The 24,741-nt window shown below is 43.5% G+C and overlaps 1 protein-coding gene across 1 annotated transcript in view; it reads left to right on the top strand.

Moving 5' to 3' along the window:
- Window positions 1-21,546, top strand: part of ptprt (protein tyrosine phosphatase receptor type T) — a 440,070-nt gene extending 418,524 nt beyond the window's left edge. Inside the window, exons 25-32 of the mRNA XM_064965460.1 lie at window positions 577-712; window positions 4,111-4,260; window positions 5,881-6,054; window positions 7,318-7,449; window positions 8,462-8,587; window positions 9,378-9,541; window positions 18,867-19,002; window positions 19,678-21,546. Coding sequence (XP_064821532.1) covers window positions 577-712; window positions 4,111-4,260; window positions 5,881-6,054; window positions 7,318-7,449; window positions 8,462-8,587; window positions 9,378-9,541; window positions 18,867-19,002; window positions 19,678-19,731 — 1,072 coding nt within the window. The 3' untranslated portion in view covers window positions 19,732-21,546. The remainder of the gene's footprint in view (window positions 1-576; window positions 713-4,110; window positions 4,261-5,880; window positions 6,055-7,317; window positions 7,450-8,461; window positions 8,588-9,377; window positions 9,542-18,866; window positions 19,003-19,677) is intronic.
- Window positions 21,547-24,741: the final 3,195 nt, after the last annotated feature.

The raw sequence follows: 24,741 nt of genomic DNA, 5'->3' as shown, positions 1-24,741 counted from the left end.
GGCCCTACTGACAGACTGCGGAGTAATTTCTAATTTCCTGGGGCACTCCTTGGCCGTTATCCCCCTGCCAGGACCTAGTTGTTCGCTGCGCTCGCCATTAATCACTGGCGGCTGACAGGCAATCTGTCGGGCTGCCGAGCCACTGAGCTGCCCCTGGCTCCTGAGTTCCGGAGCTGGGACCTGTCAAGAAGCTGCCGAGTGAATGATGGCTGAGCAGCCCCCTCTCCTACCTCTATCTCTTCTCCACCACTATCTCCCTTGCTCCCTCCCTTCCACCCAGCCACTCTGCTGGGTTTATTTCCTTAATACCTAACACCAGGGTCAGGGGAAATGGCTCTAACCCCTACCTGGGGGGTTGGAGTACGCTGTTTGTCAGCGCTGTAAGGCTGTCCTGCCTCCTTTGGATAACCGAGGGAGCTCAGCGCGGTTCAATATAACCCCCGGCCTGTTTATTATAGGGCCGGAGCATGTGTCTTCATGTGTCGCTGCCCTCGCTACTGTACAGAACATACTGGAGAAATGAAATGCTCTCTGTCTCTGTTTCTGTATTCTCTCTCCCTCCCCCTCTCTTTCCAGTGCTGGGGCTGGAAGGACAGGCTGTTTCATAGCTGTGGACATCATGCTGGATATGGCTGAGAACGAGGGAGTGGTGGACATCTTCAACTGCATCCGGGAGCTGCGCTCACAAAGGGTTAACATGGTGCAAACCGAGGTTGGTGAAGCAGCATACTGATTAGCTTGTGTGCGGATAGTGGGTAGAGAAGAGAGAAATATTGTATTATAGCTTGCACATTAGTCATTACAGTGACATGCGAAAGGAATAAAAGTGCAGTTAGCTAATTAGCTTAGCATGAGTGATTACTAGCACTCACACAGTTAGCATTAGCCATAAAATTAGAGAGTGCAACTAGAGTTTTCAGACACAGCAAGTCTGTTTAGCGTAGCATTTGCCATCTCCATGGCGGAAGGATTGACAAGACTCAGACTGTAGCCTGCTGGCGTTGGCCTTCCCCAGCCGGTCACCAGACTGATCCTATGTCACAGCCCACTGCTCACAGTTGCTCTGCCTGAAATATTCAGCAGGGATATTTTAAAATCAGTCATATGGAGGAAGGGTGTAAAGCATAGAAATACAATCTATAGCATGGACAAAACCCTTCAAGACCAGATTATGTTTCTATGGTCTAAAGCAGTGGTCACAAGTAGTCACCAAGGAATTCCTTGTCGATCACCAAACATTTCGGGGAAAAAAACTAAAAAGCCTTCCATTACTATTTTATTTGTTTAACGCTGTTGGTTGTAGGTGCACTTGATTTAGCAACCCTCGTGCCGGGAAGGCAAAGCGTTCCCATTTTTAACCATTTTACTTGTCTGAAGGTAGAACTCCGACTACGTGGCAAGCCCAGAGAGCAAATCAAGTGCACCTATAGGACTACTGCTGGCCAATCAGATAGCTCCGAACACTGTCTGCACAGTTTCCTCGAGCCATAGACCACAAAAAGACGCCTCGTACACACAGCAAAGTTGATATTGTGAGATTTCAAAAAGTTCAAAACCATGACTAGAGAGAGACTCAACAAATATAGCAAAGAGCTGCTGTTTTTATGAGTAAGTGTTTATGTTTAAGTTATTATTCAGCACGGTTAATACTTTTATAACCCATACGCTGTAAAATGTGCATTCTCCCTAATTCCACTCACTCTACAACCAGCACTGCAGCTGCAATGAATGAGTATAACAAACGGTTCTGATAAGCTCGCGCTGTAATTAGTGCCTCGTGTTTTGTTTTTTTAATCAAGGAATATTTTACATTCTCTGGTCATAGGAGTAACAACATGAATTGGTGCATGAGTCAGAAGACTGTCAACTTTTCTCAGCTGAGGGAGGGAAAGCGGAGGGACGGTGAGTCGGTTGAGAGGCGGCCTCACCGCTGCTCCCCCCCTCCCTTCAAACTGACCATCAGATGCAGGCCGTCAGTCCAGTAAAAAAAAAAAGTATTATGCTCACTCAGCTATGCCTCACCAGTAATCCAACAAATGATATATTACTAGTGTGATCATATACCTAATATTTTAAAAATATAATTTCAAATTGGTCTGAGAAGGAAAAACATTGGCAGGGCAATTCAAGCATGTATTGGGCCGATAGCCTACTGCACAGACGTCTGCTACTGAACTGTTTTTAACTCGTTAATGTTTGACTCAAAGTGATCTTGACTCAAAAAAGGTTGGTGGCCACTGGTCTAAAAGCCTAGATAGGAAGTGAGTCCTATGGAGGGAGAATGTAAAGCATTGAAATAGAATCTCTAGAACAGGAAAGGAACTCAGACCTTCAGACCAGATTCTACTTTTATTGTCTCTAAGCCTTTGAGACAGAGGGATCTGGGCCTCAGCTGCCAGACATCCAAGCCAGGTTATTAGGGTTAAATTTCCCACTGGATCATGCGGTAAGCGATGGCTTCCACAGAACAGTGGTCTTTACTCAAATCTACACTAGCCATTCCAAGATCTTATCTCTAGTGGAGAGAATGGGGGAAACAATGTGTGAGATAATGTGTGTGTTTGAGATCAACTACATTGCAGTCGGGCCACGCAGAATCACTGCTCTACAAATCACCTTGCATCCAACTAACTACTCATTATTTGATCAAGATTAGCGAATCTGCGATTCTCATCTTGCTCAAGCTGCTCCCCTCAATCACTCTGACTGCTAGTCCACGGTCAATCGCCATAACGACAATCCGGCTATTGTCAACAGGAATAAGCATCAGTATTCTCCATAACCATGTGTGTACCCACTAGACCGATATACATTGTATATTCTCAGCGACTCAACGACTAGCAACCGTTCATACACACCATCACCACACTTGATATCCCAACTGATCAAGTGTGTGTGGCGTCTCCTCTGGAAGAGTTCCCATGTCGGACTCGCCTAGCTACCTCTGGAGTGTGCTCAGTAATGCATCATCCATCCCAATGTTCCTATTAATATTACATACACGCTGAATAATCGATATCTTAGTCCCGCACACTTTTTTGTGTGTTTTTTTTTTGCCAGTGAGTTTACAGGTGTGTTTGCTAAGAGTCTTAGGGTGTCTTAGGGTTATGACCCTGCGTCCAGTCGGCCACTCGGTTTTGCAGTCACCCCCTAAAATAATAAAACGACAGCAAACTTTTCTTAGGTTAGTCCCAACTCGTATGAATACAATGACGAGCAGATAGAATTACAGTATGTCATACACAGTGTTTATATATGCCACTTCAATGGCTAAAAATGGATGCCGGGTGCATTAATGGGTAGAGGGCAATTTGTGTCAGTTTAAAGCACTATTCAAAGATAATCCGGCACAAAACAACAAAAAGCAATTCATCTTTTAAAAGGCTTTCTCTGCTCCGAGTAGCACCAGCTATCAAGGTAATGGATAGCGGAGGTCAACTCTGGATGGATTTAGCCCTGGACGGCTCTCATGGCCGCAATTAACATTCTAAACCCTGAGCCTTCTGCATTGTTGAGTGAAAATATGCATATTTCTATTCACAGGCGAAGGGCTGGGATTTTGGAGATGAATTAATATGTCTGGCTACTTGATGAGCACAATGCATCCGCTGTTGAACCGCACACAGCCTCTTGATCTCCTTTTAAGGCTGTAACATGGCTGCCTTTTTTCCTGTGGTTCATTTACTTCTCCACAGGATATTACTTTACATGCTTCAAAATGCAAATTTATGCGAAGCGCTCTTCAGGCTATGAAATCCGTTTCATCAGAGCACGAGAGTACGTGTTGAAAATGCAGGGCTGCCTTCGCAGAACTGTGTTAGATATGACGTATTGACGTTCAATAATGGCTACACATTATGTTTTTGTGTCGCCATGTACAATCAAAATTCTACAGCTGTGCTCGGTACCTGTATGCCCTACTCTGCTTCTCGACACTTTTCAACAGTACATGTGAATTGAGACTAATGGATTTGAATCGGGTCCAACTACTGGTTGAAGTGCTGTGATAAAGTAGGTGGTTAGTGTTTTGAGGTTGACCTAAAGGGTAGAAGTACATGAACATCTAACTGTATGTCATTACACCTGTATTCTCATCATTTCCTACCCCAGGAGCAGTATGTTTTTGTCCACGACGCCATCCTCGAAGCCTGCCTGTGTGGAAACACAGCCATCCCAGTCTGTGAATTCAGAGCCATATACTACAACATCAGCAGACTGGACCCACAGACCAACTCCAGCCAAATTAAGGATGAATTTCAGGTTAGCACCCTCCACTTCTTAACTCTTAAACTCTCGGTCCGTCCGTCCGTCCGTCCGTCTGTCCCTCCGTCGCTTTGCTTCCTAAAAGGCATGTCATTAGCTTTTTCCAACTTGCTTTCTCCAAGAACAATACATTTTTTAAATCCAGATATTGACTGATATTGAATTATAGCACAAAAATCCAGGGATTTTTGTTAGAATTCATGTATCCCATTTTTTTCTTAGAATGCATATGGGCCTCCCGAGTGGTGCTGCGGTCTAAGGCACTGCACCACAGTGCTAGAGGTGTCACTATCACGGGCTGTATCAAAACCGGCCGTGATCGGGTGTCCCATAGGGCGGCGCACAATTGGCCCAGCGCCGTCCGGGATAGGGGAGGGTTTGGCCGGCGGGGCTTTACTTGGCTCATCGTAGTGGGCGGTTGGGGGGGGGGGCCTGCAGGCTGACCTCGGTCGTGTTTTCTCCAACACATTGGTGCGGCTGGCTTCCGGGTTAAGCGGGCGGATGTTAAGAAGCGCGGTTTGGAGGGTCACGTTTCTGAGGACGCATGACTCGACCTTCGCCTTCTGAGCCCGTTTGGGAGTTGCAGCGAGGAGACAAGATTGAAATTGGGGAGGAAAAGGGGCAATATATATATATATATAAATTTTCTAATGGTATCAGGTATTTTATAAAACATTTTTTTAAAGCAAATCATGTATGACTCATTTGCATAAACACACTTAATGTATTTCCATACATGAATACATTAACATCAAGGGGTGGAGCAGGCCTGCATCCACCAAAAACCTGTTCTGTATAGGCCTATCTGCACTCACCTGCACTGTCTAGACTGCTTCATTGATTACTGTTGCTGTCATGTTCAGTTGCATAATTCAACAAGTGTGTCAATAGCAGGATAACCTTGGATTCAAAATCAACACTCTTGGATCTGGATTACACCTTTCTAAACATACTTTACATTGTTTGCAAGATCGGACATAGTATAGTATAATCCGAGTGTTCATCTTTGGAAGTTGCTTTCATTTCAGTGTATCTATTTTGTAAGCATTTCAACTGTATTAAATGATTACGTTTTAATTACAATCAATTGTACACCCATCAAAATAGTTTTCTTTCTTGTGATGTAAGTATCAAGACGATGTGTTTAATCCCAGACTATGCTTTAGCGTTCTTATAGATGCATCAGAAAGACAATGTATTCCATTGTTTGACAGGTCATTACAAACATTTCTGAGGTCGTAGCATTAATGGGGAAAAACGACAGGCACAAGCAAGAGTATGAAAGAGTTGCAGGAGTAAAATGAAAGCAATCAATCTAGCGATATTTAAGTGACAAGTGGATTTTGCACCCCTCAAACAAAGGAAATACAAATAGACAGATCCTCAGGTTGCTAGCCTATAGGCTTTAGCTAATATGGTCTTGTGTCTCGCGAACAACTCTGGTTTGATTGTTGATACCCTGTCGGTTACATGAGGAGTTATGACAAAACAAAATGCAGGTGTCGAAGATGAAAATATTCAGCAACTCTTGGTAAGTAAATGGAGGTTTCCTTCCCCCCCCAAAATATGTTTGTTAAACCTTATAATAATTGTCAAAGTAACATCCTCCCTCTCCAGACTCTGAACATCGTGACTCCCCGGGTCCGGCCTGAAGACTGTAGCGTGGGACTGCTCCCTCGGAACCACGACAAGAACCGCAGCATGGATGTCCTGTCTGTGGATCGATGCTTGCCCTTCCTCATCTCCGTGGACGGAGAGTCCAGTAACTACATCAACGCTGCCCTCATGGACGTAAATTAATCTCGCTCTCTCGCCTGCTCTTTCTCTTGCCTTCTCTCTCTCTCTCTGTCTGTCTGTCTGTCTGTCTGTCTGTCTGTCTGTCTGTCTGTCTGTCTGTCTGTCTGTCTGTCTGTCTGTCTGTCTCTCTGTCTCTGTCTCTGTCTCTCTCTCTGTCTCTCTCTCTCTCTCTCTCTGTCTCTCTCTCTGTCTCTCTCTCTGTCTCTCTCTCTGTCTCTCTCTCTCTCTCTCTCTCTCTCTCTGTCTCTCTCTCTGTCTCTCTCTCTGTCTCTCTCTCTGTCTCTCTCTCTGTCTCTCTCTCTCTCTCTCTTTTTTGCTTTGATTGAACATGTCTTGTCCCAAATGTGCAAACCCTACCCATATGGTACTCTATAACCAGGCTCAAACAAACGCTCAAAGATGGCAAATACTATTTGAACCCACGCAGGTCTGAACAACACCAATCATGACTGAGGCAAATTGTGTCAGAGGCTGCCAAGTAGTGTAAACCATTGGATTTAGCTTGGCTGATGTAATCCAACCTGGAAAAGACACAGATCAGTTAGTTTGAGATATGCCTCGGTTCTGTTGCGTTATTAATTAGAATATGGATGTTATGTTTTGTATGTATTGCATTTTCTTTTGTGGGAAATGAGGAGGCAGTGACTGGGTACATGCAAATGCAACTCAATTAGATAACAGGTTACAAAAAATGAAATGTCAAAGGGCAACAGCAATAAAAAAGATAACCAACAACATCATCTGAGAACTGATCATCAACCAACACACCATTAAGTGATAGCACTGTGGTAAAGAAGTAATGACTGCAAAAGCAGCCTCACACTCTAGGCCCTCGTAGCAGATCTACCAAACGACACACACGCAGATCCAGATAAGCCACACGGAGCTGATGAGAAAAGAACGGCAGGCAATAACAAGCACAGAGGTGGCGTCAAATAAAGCCAGCAGTGTCTTTCTCAGACCCGGCCTGGCCGGCCTGCTTGTCTGGCAACAGCGTAATGACCTGCAGTGGAGTTTCTCTTGTCAATGCATCATGATGCAAGGTTAACACTGTCTGTGGGAGTTCGCCGGGCTCTTTGTCCTCGCCACCAGTTGATCAAGCATCGGAAACCCACCATGACCCGTGGCTGTTTTAGCAGCCCCACCAGCGTCTCTGCTCTCTCTCTTTCTCTCATCTCTCTCTCTCTTCTTTTACTCTCTCTATCGCTACCGGGAGGCTGAAGTGTTGTGGTGTTTGTCATTGATTTTTTTTCCCAGAGCCATAAACAGCCAGCAGCCTTCATCGTAACCCAGCACCCACTGCCCAACACGGTGGCCGACTTCTGGAGGCTGGTGTTCGACTACAACTGCTCCTCGATAGTAATGCTCAACGAGATGGATGCCGCACAGGTGTGTATTGTTGACCCCCGGGGTTCGCACACACATATGGGTGTACATACATCGACAGACCAATATTCATATATTCATATAGACCAATTCATCTCCATCTATCCCTCCATTGTCATTTCCTCCATCGACTCTCACACACACAGTTTCATGGAGCAGGATAAGCCTCATAGGAGAGCTGCTCTTTTCTCTGCCCAGGGTTTAACTATCCAACATAGCTCCCAGAACACTCAGACACCCACATTGAAACCTCGCAAAGAGCACATCAATACCTCCCATATTAAAGGAGAGTTTCACTATTAGGAACCTAATCTGTATTTTTGATATAAATGGCATGTTATAGTAGGGTCCAGACACTTTTTTTTGTCTTTAAAAATATCTATGTTTTTTGGATGCCCTTGAACTCCAGAATAAGGTTCAGGAAGTCAATCTCTGCTATAGTAAGTTTCTCAAACCAAGGGAAATTGCTAAAAACGTGTCTGGACCCTTTATAACATGCCATTTACATAAAAAATATATAGATTTTGTTCCCAAGTAGTGAAATTTTCCAACTGACTGAGGGTTAACTGGTTTGAAAGGTTGGAACCCTTCAAAAGCTGTAGACTGGAGGATAACCCATCATGGCCCTAAGATGAAGGTGTACCGTGCAGAGGCCAATAAGGTCAAGGCTTTTCTTTTGTATGCACATGACCTTCAATTGCTTACGTCCAGCAGTGTGACCTTGCATTTCAACTCAGATGGTTTTGTTCAAATGGCTAAAGCAATGTGTAGTTTATGTAATTTTTTCAGTGCTCCCCAATGGGTAAAATAGTCAACAACAGTGTCCACACCAGTATGTGGTGTACCTAACATGTGATGTAGCTCATGCCAGAACTACAACTACAACTAGAACGGACATTCCCATTCAAGTCAATATCCTGTGATCGGTGCACCGACAGCGATATTAAATGTACCCATAGGACTAAAACTACTTCTAAACTCTATTTCTATGGCTAAACCCCTCTTCAATCCCTAGTTGTGCATGCAGTACTGGCCCGAGAAGAGCTCCTGCTGCTATGGCCCCATCCAGGTGGAGTTCATCTCAGCCGACATCGACGAAGATATCATCAACCGCATCTTCAGGATCTGCAACATGGCCAGGGTCTGTATCATGTTTATCACCCTGTAAATATTCACCCTCTGCTTTGAGCCCTGCCAATGCAGATGGCGCTAACAGACATGTCTAGCCTGGCAGAGCAGTGGTTGGTTCAGACAGATTTCATATGAGGGGGCTTTGTTCTACGGTACTACTCATTAGACCCCGTTTAAATCACCACAATGCGAATCCCTGTGTTCGTGGCACATGGTTACTCTTCTCTCTCTCTCCTCTTCTCTGCCTCTCGTTCACTCATGGTTCTCCCACTTTCACCAGCATCACAAGCAGGCTTTGCTGGCCAGCTAATCAACGCTCTGCTCTGTGCCGGTGCGAAAAGCCACAGTGGCGGCATCTCCAATGTACCATGAAATGGTTCCATCACCACCGCCACAAGCGGATGACACGGCTCATGCACGACAGAATTCAGCTGACCCCCACCCTCCCTCCTCCCAGCTGACGTCTTTATTGTAGTTGCCAGTCGTTGGCTCTGCTCTGGCTAAGGAAAGCATAGCCACAATGAGCCAAAAGACACTGGGATTGCATCAGCAGTTATTTAATAATTTGAGTGGTTTAGGTTTACAGTGGACACAGAGGTAAACTTGATTTATCTACACATTTTCGTGACGGTTATGAGGAGGAAGATTAGCATTAGGTTGATGATTATGATGAGAATGCTGACTGTGATGTTGTCCATGTTGAGGATGTTTTGATAATGGCAATGACGATGATGTTGACGACAACAATGATGTTGACGATGGCATTCATTTATGATTCTCTCTCTCACTGTCTTTGGCAGCCCCAGGATGGTTACCGTTTGGTGCAGCATTTCCAGTTCATTGGCTGGCCCGCTTACCGCGACACGCCCCTGTCCAAGCGCTCTATCCTGCAGCTGGTGAGACGTCTGGCCAAGTGGCAGGAGCAGTACGATGGGGGGGACGGACGCACCGTGGTCCACTGCCTGTGAGTAGTTAAAGGGGCTCAGAAGAAGATCAGTCATTGTATTGCGGTGTCAATATTAGGACAGACTCAAACATTCATGGAAGTTGTACACCTATACGATGCCCATATTAGGACAGTTACACGTCCATGGACATTGGATACAAGGGCCTAATATTTAAACGTAGACAGGATGTGGAGGGGTAGAGTTTCTGAAAGTGCAGAAACTGTGATTAACTCAAATTAAAACAAATTGTGCTACTGAATGAGTGAAGTTTAGTTTTAGTTTTAAACAACTCAACATGTAGACATTTACCTTACTGGGTAGTGGTGGAAGAACTTCCCTGTATATATTCTGGCTGGCCCTACTCATATTCTACACTATACTCATCTCAGACAGGATGACAATAGGGAATGTGCTCTATGAATGTATTCATCACTGCATGCTTCCTTAGTGCTGTTTTCTTCTAGAGCAGTGGTCACCAACCTTTTCTGAGTCAAACTTTGGAAGTCAAAAGGCAAGAGATCCACCGAGATCCACCGCTCAGATTTTGTTTTAACTTGACTTAAAAAATGCAACAAAACCTAATAAACAAATATATGTTGGAATGAGGTTTGTGCGGTAGGCCTAATACATTATCACAGCATATTTTTTTATTGAATTTTTTTATTTCACCTTTATTTAACCAGGTAGGCTAGTTGAGAACAAGTTCTCATTTGCAACTGCGACCTTGCCAAGATAAAGCATAGCAGTGTGAACAGACAACACAGAGTTACACATAGTGTAAACAATTAACAAGTCAATAACACAGTAGAAAAAAAAGGGGAGTCTATATACATTGTGTGCAAAAGGCATGAGGAGGTAGGCGAATAATTACAATATTGCAGATTAACACTGGAGTGATAGATGATCAGATGGTCATGTACAGGTAGAGATATTGGTGTGCAAAAGAGCAGAAAAGTAAATAAATAAAAACAGTATGGGGATGAGGTACGTGAAAATGGGTGGGCTATTTACCAGTAGACTATGTGCAGCTGCAGCAATCGGTTAGCTGCTCAGATAGCAGATGTTTGAAGTTGGTGAGGGAGATAAAAGTCTCCAACTTCAGGGATTTTTGCAATTTGTTCCAGTCGCAGGCAGCAGAGTACTGGAACGAAAGGCGGCCAAATGAGGTGTTGGCTTTAGGGATGATCAGTGAGATACACCTGCTGGAGCGCGTGCTACGGATGGGTGTTGCCATCGTGACCAGTGAACTGAGATAAGGCGGAGCTTTACCTAGCATGGACTTGTAGATGACCTGGAGCCAGTAGGTCTGGCGACGAATATGTAGCGAGGGCCAGCCGGCTAGAGCATACAAGTCGCAGTGGTGGGTGGTATAAGGTGCTTTAGTGACAAAACGGATGGCACTGTGGTAAACTGTATCCAGTTTGCTGAGTAGAGTGTTGGAAGCAATTTTGTAGATGACATCGCCGAAGTCGAGGATTGGTAGGATAGTCAGTTTTACTAGGGTAAGTTTGGCGGCGTGAGTGAAGGAGGCTTTGTTGCGGAATAGAAAGCCAACACTTGATTTGATTTTCGATTGGAGATGTTTGATATGAGTCTGGAAGGAGAGTTTACAGTCTAGCCAGACACCTAGGTACTTATAGATGTCCACATATTCAAGGTCGGAACCATCCAGGGTGGTGATGCTCGTCGGGCATGCGGGTGCAGGCAGCGATCGGTTGAAAAGCATGCATTTGGTTTTACTAGCGTTTAAGAGCAGTTGGAGGCCACGGAAGGAGTGTTGTATGGCATTGAAGCTCGTTTGGAGGTTAGATAGCACAGTGTCCAAGGACGGGCCGGAAGTATATAGAATGGTGTCGTCTGCGTAGAGGTGGATCAGGGAATCGCCCGCAGCAAGAGCAACATCATTGATATATACAGAGAAAAGAGTCGGCCTGAGAATCGAACCCTGTGGCACCCCCATAGAGACTGCCAGAGGACCGGACAGCATGCCCTCCGATTTGACACACTGAACTCTGTCTGCAAAGTAATTGGTGAACCAGGCAAGGCAGTCATCCGAAAAAAACCGAGGCTACTGAGTCTGCCGATAAGAATATGGTGATTGACTGAGTGCCTTGAAAGCCTTGGCAAGGTCTGTGACCTGGTAGAGGTTGGAGTAGCCAGGTCTCCCCGGAAGGCATGGCCAGAACAGGCTGGTAAATGAGAAATGCAGAAATTACAGATTGTCAAGATTTTTCCGATAATCATGGATTTATCGGTGGTGCGGGGGCGGAGCGTGTTACCTAGCCTCAGTGCAGTGGGCAGCTGGGAGCTGGGAGGTGCTCTTGTTCTCCATGGACTTCACAGTGTCCCAGAACTTTTTGGAGTTGGAGCTACAGGATGCAAACTTCTGCCTGAAGAAGCTGGCCTTAGCTTTCCTGACTGACTGCGTGTATTGGTTCCTGACTTCCCTGAACAGTTGCATATCGCGTGGACTATTCGATGCTATTGCAGTCCGCCACAGGATGTTTTTTTGCTGGTCGAGGGCAGTCAGGTCTGGAGTGAACCAAGGGCTGTATCTGTTCATAGTTCTGCATTTTTTGAACGGCGCATGCTTATCTAAAATGGTGAGGAAGTTACTTTTAAAGAATGACCAGGCATCCTCAACTGACGGGATGAGGTCAATGTCCTTCCAGGATACCCGGGCCAGGTCGATTAGAAAGGCCTGCTCACAGAAGTGTTTTAGGGAGCGTTTGACAGTGATGAGGGGTGATCGTTTGACTGCGGCTCCGTAGCGGATACAGGCAATGAGGCAGTGATCGCTGAGATCCTGGTTGAAGACAGCGGAGGTGTATTTTGAGGGCCAGTTGGTCAGGATGACGTCTATGAGGGTGCCCTTGTTTACAGAGTAAGGGTTGTACCTGGTGGGTTCCTTAATGATTTGTGTGAGATTGAGGGCATCTAGCTTAGATTGTAGGACTGCCGGGGTGCTAAGCATATCCCAGTTTAGGTCACCTAAAAGAACAAACTCTGAAGCTAGATGGGGGGCGATCAATTCACAAATGGTGTCCAGGGCACAGCTGGGAGCTGAGGGGGGTCGGTAGCAGGCGGCATGTGTGGAAGGTGGGACAAAGGAGGTATCAGGGGTATGAAGAGTGGAACTAGGGGCTCCCTTGTGAACTAAAACAATGATAACTAACCTGAACAACAGTATATACAAGGCATATTGACATTTGAGAGAGACATACAGCGAGGCATACAGTAATCACTGGTGTTGAATTGGGAAAGCTAGCTAAAACAGTAGGTGAGACAACAACAGCTAATCAGCTAGCACAACAACAGCAGGTAAAATGGCATGGACTAGGCAACGGGGCCGACAGATAAAACATAAACAAGCAGAATGGAGTACCGTGATTAATGGACAGTCCAGCGTGCATCAGCTATGTAGCCAAGTGATAAGTGTCCAGGGGGCAGGGAAGCTGGATTGGTGAGTGTTATCCAGGTTAAAAAACTAACAATGACTAAATAGCTTGTAGCTAGTTAGCTGGTTAGCTTCTGGAGGTTCTTGAGTGTGTTCTAAAAATTAAAAATAATAGCGATTCCGTATCACATTGGGTGAGGCAGGTTACCGGAAGGTATAAACAAATTAAAAATCGAAAAGAGAGAGAGAGTAAATTTGGGTCCAGTGAGTGTTTGGGACGCGGCGATTCAGACGGTTAGCAGGCCTGTGCTAACAAGCTAACAGTTAGTAGGCCGGGGCTAAACAAGGTAGCAGTTAGCGGACCGGGGCTAAACAAGCTGGCAGCTAGCAGGCCGAAATAGCAAGCAAGGAGATAGCAAGGGCTAGAGAGTTAGCCTTTGGGGGACGTCGCGATGGGGTGAGTCTGTTTATTCCTCTTCATGCGGTGACATCGATAGACCGGTCGTGGGTCCGGGTATTGTAGCCCAGGAGTATGCTACGGTGGTAGGTATTGTAGCCCAGGAGTCTGCTACGGTGGTAGCACAGGGGCTCTGGCCGGGCTAGCTTCAAGCTAAGTGGGTGGAAACGCTAGCCAGGAGTAAATCATCCGGGGTTGTGGTTTAGCTAGATAGCTCGTTGTGAAGATCCAGCTGAAAGATGTTCCGTTTGCGGTGGGAATCCGGGGATAAAAAATAAATAGGTCCGTTATGCTCTGGTTAGAGTCGCGTTGTTCGAACTGGCGAGAGCTTTCCGAGTTAAAGGTTAGCTGAAGACCGCTAGCATAGCTGGTAGTTAGCTGGCTAGCTTCAGTTGAGGGGTTCCGGTTCCGAAGTAAATATAAATACTTAGGAAAAATAGCTACATTGGGTGAGGCGGGTTGCAGGAGAGTATTTGGAAGCTGAGGTTTAGCAAAATGTTTTAAAAGATATGCGAAGAAAAATATGTAAAAACGAAAAAAGACGATATATACATAGGGACACGACACGCCACGTCTTACTGCTACGCCATCTTGGGAATGCTTGGCCTCCTAATATTGTTCTTCTCAGACCATATTATATTTCAATACTCAAGCTTTCATAACAAAATAGATCAGTTTAATCACATGTGAGGCACCACTGAGAATAAATTGAAATCATTTTATGTTTTATTTCACTGGACTGATGGTACCTGCATCTGATGGTCAGTGTCAGCAGATGGAGAGAGCAGCAGAGGGTCTGCCTCTCAGGTCCCTGCTCTCTCCTTTCCTCCGGTGAGACTGACCAGAGAGAGGGGACACCATCTTCCACCTGATGACAAAACTCGAGTCCCACCACATTTTTTCTGCCTCATGCACACATTCATGTTGTTCCTATGACCAGAGGGCACCTTATTCATCCAAGCTACTCAATACTGCCCCTCTGTCACCAAGAAGTTAACAGCATTGTCAGCTATAGCCAAGCAAACAGCACCTCTCCCATTCTCATAGTCACTGGCTTCATAGTGACTTAGCCACATTATGGACCCTATTATGAAGCTTAAATTAGGGAGAGTGAGGATGAAAATCCATAGTGGAGACTGATTTCAAGGACCAGCCCCAACGATAACAAAACATGATAAGTCCTGGATGTGATTTCTCTCCCCACTGCCCAAAATACCAAACAAAATCTATTTTGTAACAGTTCACTGGTGCTAGTCTAATGAAGTGCCCATTGATTTCTTGAGGCAAAAGACACGCACACCTGTTTAGGTGAGGTGCTGGCAAGCGGAGGAGAACACTTGAAAAATAAAAGGAGAGCCTCACAACTCTAGGAGCTAAGATGCAATAATAATAACGTTTCGACAGACAAGCTGTCTTCGTCAGGGTATCAGTGTTTGTTACGCCTTAGCTTGGCTGTTACTAAACTGCTACACACTTCCTGCACTCAGTGGTGTAAAGTACTTAAGTAAAAATACTTTCAAGTACCATTTAAGTAATTTTTTACCTTACTCTTTTTTTTATTTTTGACAACTTTTACTTTACCACATTCTTAAAGAAAATAATGTACTTTTTACTCTATACATTTACCCTGACTCCTAAAAGTACTTGTTACATTTTGAATGCTTAGCAGGACAGGGAAATGGTCCAATTAATGCACTTATCAAGAGAACTTCTCTGGTCATCCCTACTGCATCTGATCTGGCAGACTCACTAAACACAAATGTTTGTCAATTCTGAGTGTTGGAGTGTGCCCCTGGTGATCCGTCAATAAGAAAAACAAAAATTGTGCTGTCTGATTTAATATAAGGAATTTGAATTCATACTTTTACTCAAGTTAGACAATTTAGTACTTTTTCCACCACTGGATGTGGCTGGGGGTTAAAACATTTATTTCACATGACCCATCAATCTAGACAAGTGTGTCTGGGTAAGCATCATCTAATATTTATAAAATATTTTTATCTGGAGACTCTTTTTACCTGGAATTTTTCCTTATTGTAGACTACTACGACTTTTAGTCTTAATCTTTACTACATTACTCACTGTTTAGCACATGACCTCACATGTGAATCCTTAAAGAGATGGGTGGGGCTGGCTTAAGAGGATGTGAACAATGCCGAATGGGTGTAGGTAAAGGAGAGCTCTCCAGTTGGTTCCAAACAATTCAAAAGTCCTTTTCTCAAATGCAAAAGTTGATCAACTTTCAAAGCAGAATTTACCTTCCCAATGTTCCTCAGAAATGCAGTGTATGATATACCATTTTGTAGCTATGAGTTACTACTCTTATCGAATGTATAAAAAAAATTAAAAAATTTAAAAAAATGAAATATTGCTACATAAGGCCAATTTGAGCCGGTCAGTGTCATACCAGTCCCCCGAATCCAAGCAGTCTTATCAGTATACTCTGGCCTACTTGGAGTACACTGTGAGAGTGTGCTTAATTTACAATGGCAAGAAGGCCAAGACAAATGGATGCACATGCTGCGTTAGCATTGCTACAAATTCTGAATGAAAATTACTCGGATGGTGGGGATGAAATTTATCATGACATCTATTATGTTTATTCTTCTAATTCTGAGTCTGATTCTGAGCCTGAATCTACACCTCCGAGACTTGAGCGCAAAAAAATGCCAGAACAGTGCGCAGTGAGCTGGTGCCCGCACCACCACCAAATAAAAGCAGGAGAGAGAAAGGGAGGGACCTTTTGGATAGAACAAGCCAGTGACAATGCTAAGTGCCGATTAATTATCAGCACAAAATGTCATCAATGAGAGAGCAGACCCTACATCTCAAGCAAAAAACAACATCACCAACACACTCACAAGCTTTTGTTATTTATGTGACATGGACATGCTCCAACCGATGCCGTTGCATATTCCATCTAAGCATGAGCTGACAATAAACTATTTTTGACTGGTGTCATATAAAGACATATTAATTATAATTTAATTATTGCTTTTGTGCTGATTTCATCAAGCACACTTGGCGCTTATAATGTTGTTTAGGCTACTGATGCTTTCATCATTTAACTGCACATTTTGCTGATCGTGCATCTTGTGGTTTGGGTATTTTTGTTTGTTTTGTCCTTATAAAAAGAAGCTGTTACCGTGTTCCAACACATATACTTTCTATTTCATAGTTGTAGCAAAGGCACTCCATGAATACAATGGATTGAACACTTGAATTTTGGTGTTTTTTTGTTTTTACATATAGCCGTAACATAAATGAATGAAAATGCTATGGTGTATTTTTTTCTTTTGTATTCTGTTACCTAGGACATTCATAAAAACAACCAAACGATTATTTTTCTGATAGCATGTTTCAAATGTAGGATGTCGCAGTCAGAATGACTACTCATTAGCTTGAAGAGGGGTCCTTTTAGGCCCAGCTGTCTTTATCGTTCTGTCCTCCTTCACTCTCTCTGTCCTTTTACTATCCCTTTCATCCTTTTCACCTCTCTTTACATGTATCTTTCTCCCTCCCCTGCTCTCGATGTCTCCTTCTCTTCCTTTACCTCTTTATATCTTTCTGTCCCCCTTCCTAGCTCTATCTGTCCCTTTCTCATCCCCTGTTTTAACCTCTCTCTCTATCCTCATTCATCCCCTTTTCTTCAACTATATACACTGCTCAAAAAAATAAAGGGAACACTAAAATAACACATCCTAAATCTGAATGAATGAAATATTCTTATTAAGTAATTTTTTCTTTACATAGTTGAATGTGCTGACAACAAAAGCACACAAAAATGATCAATGGAAATCAAATTGATCAAACCATGGAGGTCGGGATTTGGAGTCACACTCAAAATGAAAGTGGAAAACCACACTACAGGCTGATCCAACTTTGATGTAATGTCCTTAAAACAAGTCAAAATGAGGCTCAGTAGTGCGTGTGGCCTCCACGTGCCTGTATGACCTCCATACATCGCCTGGGCGGGCATGCTCCGGATGAGGTGGCAGATGGGCTCCTGAGGGATCTCCTCCCAGACCTGGACTAAAGCATCCGCCAACTCCTGGACAGTCTGTGGTGCAACGTGGCGTTGGTGGATGGAGCGAGACATGATGTCCCAGATGTGCTCAATTGGATTCAGGTCTGGGGAACGGGCAGGTCAGTCCATAGCATCAATGCCTTCCTCTTGCAGGAACTGCTGACACACTCCAGCCACATGAGGTCTAGCATTGTCATGCATTAGGAGGAACCCAGGGCCAACCGCACCAGCATATGGTCTCACAAGGGGTCTGAGGATCTCATCCCAGTACCTAATGGCAGTCAGGCTACCTCTGTCGAGCACATGGAGGGCTGTGCGGCCCCCCCCAAAGAAATGCCACCCCACACGATGACTGACCCACCGCCAAACCAGTCATGCTGGAGGATGTTGCAGGCAGCAGAATGTTCTCCACGGCATCTCCAGACTCTGTCACGCCTGTCACATGTGCTCAGTGTGAACCTGCTTTCATCTGTGAAGAGCACAGGGCGCCAGGGGCGAATTTGCCAATCTTGGAGTTCTCTGGCAGATGCCAAACGTCCTGCACGGTCTTGGGCTGTAAGCACAACCCCCACCTGTGGACGTCGGGCCCTCATACCACCCTCATGGAGTCTCTTTCTGACCGTTTGGACAGACACATGCGCATTTGGGGCCTGTTGGAGGTCATTTTGCAGCGCTCTGGCAGTGCTCCTCCTGCTCCTCCTTGCACAAAGGCGGAAGTAGTGGTCCTGCTGCTGAGTTGTTGCTACGGCCTCCTCCACGTCTCCTGATGTACTGGCCTGTCTCCTGGTAGCGCCTCCATGCTCTGGACACTATGCTGACAGACACAGCAAACCTTCTTCTCACAGCTCGCATTGATGTGTCATCCTGGATGAGCTGCACTACCTGAGCCACTTGTGTGGGTTGTAGACTCCGTCTCATGCTACCACTAGAGTGAAAGCACCGCCAGCATTCAAAAGTGACCAAAACATCAGCCAGGAAGCATAGGAACTGAGAAGTGGTCTGTGGTCACCACCTGCAGAACCACTCCTTTATTTGGGGTGTCTTGCTAATTGCCTATAATTTCCACCTGTTGTCTATTCCATTTGCACAACAGCATGTGAAATGTATTGTCAATCAGTGTTGCTTCCTAAGTGGACAGTTTGATTTCACAGAGGTGTGATTGACTTGGAGTTACATTGTCTTGTTTAAGTGTTCCCTTTATTTTTTTGAGCAGTGTATATATATATATATATATATATATATATATATATATATGATTATTATAATATTTTTTTTTACCTTTATTTAACTAGGGAAGTCAGTTAAAAGAACAACTTCTTATTTTCAATGACGGCCTAGGAACAGTGTTCAGGGGCAGAATGACAGATTTTTACCTTGTCTGCTCGGGGATTCAATCTTGCAACCTTCTGATTTACAAGTCCAATGCTCTAACCACTAGGCTACCTAACCTCTCTCCAACAGGACGGGTGGTGGACGGAGTGGTACCTTCTGTGCCATCTGCAGCATCAGTGAGATGATCCAGCAGCAGAACATTGTAGACGTGTTCCACACCGTCAAGACGCTGAGGAACAACAAATCCAACATGGTGGAGACTATGGTACGTTCCACTGACCACAACAGTTAGGGTGATATGGTACTGTATAAGAGGCTTGAGGACAGTTTCTATCCCGTACCTACTATATAAGCAACGTAGGACACACAGTTGTGGCTCTATTGGACAGGTTTTAGACCATAGACAGTAAGGTGGACGCACACCACACACACATATCCTCAGGCTGATGACTTCCTATGGCAGGTGCTCTTTAGCAGATGTCTCTATACCTTCTAATATAGCCTCGGAAACAAGATGCTCAATTTCACAGAACCATCTCAGGTTGGGCACAGCTGTTCACTTAGAATTAAAGCAGATTTTGGTGGCAAAAGACAACTACCGTAGTAAAAAGGTTATTGTAGACTTTGAAGATGCTGTCATAATCCTGCATGGAATTTATTGTATTTAGATCAAAGATGATTTGATTATCTTTGTGTTTTATCTACTGTTACATTGTCTCTGAATGTTATTTTCCCACTTGAATTACGAACCAGTGCTACTCATGGAAGAGATTGATAATATTATTGTTGGAAGCATAGAGATCCCCAGTGTGCTTGAGTTTGCATTTTTATTCATTATAAAAATTTACAAAATTATCCATGAGCCTGATGTCTAAGTTCACTTTCTGAGAGATGATATGAAAAATGATGCCAATGTGTGACTAGTCCTTCCCTTTTCCAGGAACAGTATAAATTCTGCTATGAAGTTGCTCTGGAGGCCCTTAGCGCATTCTGAGAGACTGCCTCTCGTGTCTGTGGGACACAGTGCTGACTGCAGAAACACCAACCCATCCGAGGCAGGGGATGTGTGGGTGCAACCACACACACATGAAACTGTACAGAAGAAGAAAAAAAACGCCCTCCACACTGGGTTCATGTGCGCACTTCTGCAAGACTGGGACCGCTTTTGTTTGTATAAAGAAAAAATGAAATGACAACCTCAACCCTTTTCTTCTCTCTTCAGTGTCCATCTTGAACTGTGATGTGATCTTGTACAGTAATTTCCTTTTTAGATATATGCCTTGAATGTCACACCCTCAATGTAAAAGTACAACCTGGAAGAATAGCTGAGATCATGGGGATCCTAATAAAAATACATGCAGATCAACCAACAGAACCGATACCACCAGACAGACAAAGACAGAAGATTCAAACTCTCCCTGGCTTTGCACCTCTTTTTAATGAACCTTAATAACGACTGTATTATATGCCCCCCCCCCCCAACCGGTTGAACATAAAATAGCAGATACATTTTGTAATTCTTTGGATTTTGTGGTTCTTGCAACATGTTTACATCCATGTTCACACACTGATTTCCTCACATTCGCAATGTGATGTCTTCAGTCAACGTTTTGGTTTGTTTTGATATTGTGGCATGTTCTCATCATCCTGGTGTCCCATGGCTCTTGTGCTATGCAGACAATCATGAATTCCGAGGCCCATTCTGGTTTTCTCCATTGAAAGGGAGAGTCAGTCAACGCTTTAGCATTCTTTGCTGGCGCTACGTATACAGTATTCATCAAAGCGTTCATGTGTTTTGTATTTTGCACTGCTTTACCCCCAAACACCCATTCAACTCTTGTGTAATTTGATCGACAGTGCCATATTCACATCTTTCAGCGCACGTACGATTTTAACCAAATTGTGAAGAAACGTGTCAGCCCGATAATGTTCTAGTAATATGCACCTCAAGCTTGTCAAACACTGTAGCAGCCCCTGCCCTACTGTTGCCCAACCTCAGGTTTTGGTGAGAAGAATACTTTCCTTTTCATCCTTGATCATTCTGCGCCCATACTCTAGGAGCAGTTTGGCTTTGTGTAAGAATGTCCTTATATGGACACCATACGTGTGTTCTGCCATTACTCTCTCCCTATGCATCTAATACATACTGTTTGACATGGAAACAGAATCCAGAATCTGAAGTTGTGAACCCAACTCTTGAATGAGGCAGGGATTTGATCCAAGCGCTTGAGTTTTATAGGCAATGTTACCGCGTTTGCATAAATCACATTCAAGGTAGACTGCAGATGTTGGCTCATTTGGAAATTACCTATAAATTACAAGCGTTCTATGGTGCGAGTCCCAGCCTGAATTTTGCAAGCTAACTGTTTTATTTTTATTTGTTGTGTTTTCTGTCCATTGGATGGTTTTAGTACAGTGTTGTATAGGGCTTTTTCAGTAGAATGTTTTGCTCAACATGGACAGTGACTTGAAGAAGTCTTACATCAACTCACAGCGTAGTTGTACTATTGACATGTGGTTGTTTGGTGACTGAAAGCACAAAGAGAAACAGTGTTGGATTTTGAATGGAAGAGAGGATAATGTGAATGCAAGTTGTTTTCCTTTTTTTCCCAATAGGCTTTATTAGGCTTTTCATATCTCCACTATCTGTGTTATATTTTGTTTTCCTCCTTTTTTTCTTGAATTTGTCTAACTTTTTTTTTTTTGTCTAGCAAAGTGATATTTAGAACTGGTGATGAAATTGCCATGGTTGTTTTGTTGTTAGAAAATGTGGTAACATCAAATAAAGGGACCAAAATGTTGAACAATAGATTTGAATAATTCTTCTTTCAACACATTTCATCAACCAACCATGGATATTATATACAGTGAATGTCAAGCCTACATTACAATAGCATTACGAAGGTGAAACATCAATATCAGCGAGAATCAAACAAAATACTGATAAATCAAGATCCAACCCTCCCATTTTAACCTTTAAATCCCAGACACCGACTGCATACATGTGTGGACAGAGTGTTACACACAAAGACAGACACATGCAAATGAACCAATTCATTCTAGTCCCATCCATTTAAGGCTGTGATGTGGCTACATTTGATAATCCCTCATTGGGATGCAAGGGCCAATCTGGTGCAGTTTTTCATATATTACATTTTGCCACAGGGTGATTTGTATCCATTTTACCCCCCTTCAACAAGCCTAAAATAATGCCATGTATTCTTGTTTTTTTTTATGAGTTTGGCATTTGGCCCATTTCATTTGCTCTCACTGAAATGTCATTATTTAGGGGGCATCTGCTTTAACACATAAAACAAGTGTATTCGGTGACTTGGGGAGAGGAATGCATCTTCCTCGCTAGAGATGGTGCTGCTAACTAATGCATGGTCATAACACCAGAAACTGAAGACAAAGTAAAATTCAGTCATCTCCAGAATGAATGAGTGCAGATAGAAAGTTAAGAAATAGCATGTACACAATGCATTTGGGGCCCGATTCCGACATAGAAATTACACCTTTCTTATGCACGCCTTTCCTACATTCTTCTCAGTAGTTGGTATTCAGACTTACCTTATGAAGTTGAAAAAATTGGCTTTTGTAGAGGTGGTTCCCTTGCGCACGCTGAATAAATGTAATTCAACTGCTGAAAACCCTCCCACTTGCTTGCCAACAGATTTTCTGATTAAGTTTTCATTCTATAGGGTTTTGAGTACATTTATTAGAAACACTCTGATCTTGTGGAATGTATTGGCATATTTTAGGGTCAGGAATGTATCTATTAATCATTAAAAAAACAGGTTTAAAGAGCCTTTATGCACAAAATATATGGATGATAAATAAAAGTGTTTTGATTCATCCTGAAAGTTGTAACACTTAAGTTTAATTCATGAAATATTGGAAGGTGGAAAAAAAGTGTAACATAGGGGTTAAACATTAGCCCTATGAATCTACCCTAATTCTCACTAATCAACGGTCCAGTTGTCGTGAACCTTGTGCCAGGCTACAGATTTAACCTGCTACATGTGGTCTGAGTTATATAATGATTGAAATAGGCTACATGTCCCAAATTATTGCACATCGTAAGACTAATATGATCCATTGATGCTAATGGCCCTCAGAAACAACTTGACAGATGAAAGAAAGGTAAATGGAATGGAATGATGCCAAATGGAAGAAAACAAACACTGTGTGGGTATTACTGACAGTGGCTCCCAATAGTGGCTAATATTTAACATGATACATATTGTAAACAAAAATGCAGAAAAGGCTGGGCAAAGGCTATAATTAAAACATTCTGAAGCACATACATTAACTTGGCAGGTTCAGCCCAACTGAAGCCTATTGGTTGGGTGTCAAAATTTCTTCCACCAACCACTAGAGTGAAAGCACCACCAGCATTCGAAAGTGACCAAAACATCAGCCAGGAAGCATAGGAACTGAGGAGTGGTCTGTGGTCCCCACCTGCAGAACCACTCCTTTATTGGGGGTGTCTTGCTAATTGCCTATAATTTCCACCTGTTGTCTATTCCATTTGCACAACGGCATATGACATTTATTGTCAATCAGTGTTGCTTCCTAAGTGGACAGCTACGGATGAGTAGCTGTGTCTAAGCTGGTGAATTCAAGGCAGACCACCTAGCCTCCACTCCCCCTCGAATCGTGGTATCTACACTGTTTCATTCCTACGCTGTGAGCTCTGAGCTACAGAGCTGTCTGTCCTAATTAGCGACTGTTGTAAAATCGATATTCTGTTATTCTTTGAGTTCATTTGGGAAACAGAAACTCAATAACGTGTGATTGACTTGGAGTTACATTGTGTTGTTTAAGTGTTCCCTTTATTTTTTTGAGCAGTGTATGCTTCCATATGGCTGGTTTCACATTAGTCTCCAGGGATTTTCCACATTGTAGAATAATAGCGAAGACATCAAAACGTTTAAATAACACATTTGGATTCATGTAGTAGTGATTTTTTTTTACAAATCAAAATATGTTTTATATTTGAGGGTCTTCAAAGTAGCCACCCTTTGCCTTGACAGATTTGTACACTTGGCATTCTCTCAACCAGCTTCATGAGGTAGTCACCTCGAATGCATTTCAATTAACAGGTGAGCCTTTTTAAAAGTCAATTTGTGGAATTTCTTTCTTTCTTAATGCGTTTGAGCCAATCAGTTGTGTTGTGACAGGGTAGGGTTGGTATACAGAAGATATCCCTATTTGGTAAAAGACCAAGTCCATATTATGGCAAGAACAGCTCAAATAAGCAAAGAGAAACAACAGTCTATCATTACTTTAAGACATGAAGGTCAGTCAATATGGAAAATGTAAATAACTTTGAAATTGATTCAAGTGCAGTCGCAAAAACCATCAAGCACTGTGATGAAACTGGCCCTCATGAGGACCGCCACAGGAAAAAGGAAGACCCAGAGTTACCTCTGCTGCAGAGGATATGTTCATTAGAGTTAAATGCACCTCACATTGCATCCCAAATAAAAGCTTCACAGAGTTCAAGTAACACACATCTCAACATCTACTGTTCAGAGGAGACTGCATAAATCAGGCCTTCATGGTCGAATTGCTGAAAAGAAACAACTACTAAAGGACACCAATAAGAAGAAGAGACTTGCTTGGGCCAAGAAACACGAGCAATGGACATTAGACTGGTGGAAATCTGTCCTTTGGTATGATGAGTCTGAATTTGAGATTTTTGATTCCAACCGCCGTGTCTTTCTGAGATGCAGAGTAGGTGAACGGATGATCACCGCATGTGTGGTTTCCACCGTGAAGCATGGAGGAAGAGGTATGATGTGTGGGGGTGCTTTGCTGGTGACACGGTCTGTGATTTATTTTGAATTCAAGGCACACTTAACTAGCATGGCTACCACAGCACTCTGCATTGATACGCCATCCCATTTGTTTTGCGCTTAGTGGGACTGTCATTTGTTTTTCAACAGAACAATGACCCCAAAACACCTCCAGGCTGTGTAAGGGCTATTTGACCAAGCTT

Source organism: Oncorhynchus masou, chromosome 5 (assembly GCF_036934945.1).
Source record: "Oncorhynchus masou masou isolate Uvic2021 chromosome 5, UVic_Omas_1.1, whole genome shotgun sequence".
In the NCBI taxonomy this organism is placed as follows: domain Eukaryota; kingdom Metazoa; phylum Chordata; class Actinopteri; order Salmoniformes; family Salmonidae; genus Oncorhynchus; species Oncorhynchus masou.
Note: the sequence above shows the minus strand (reverse complement) of the source record. Positions and strands in the feature narration are given on the sequence as shown.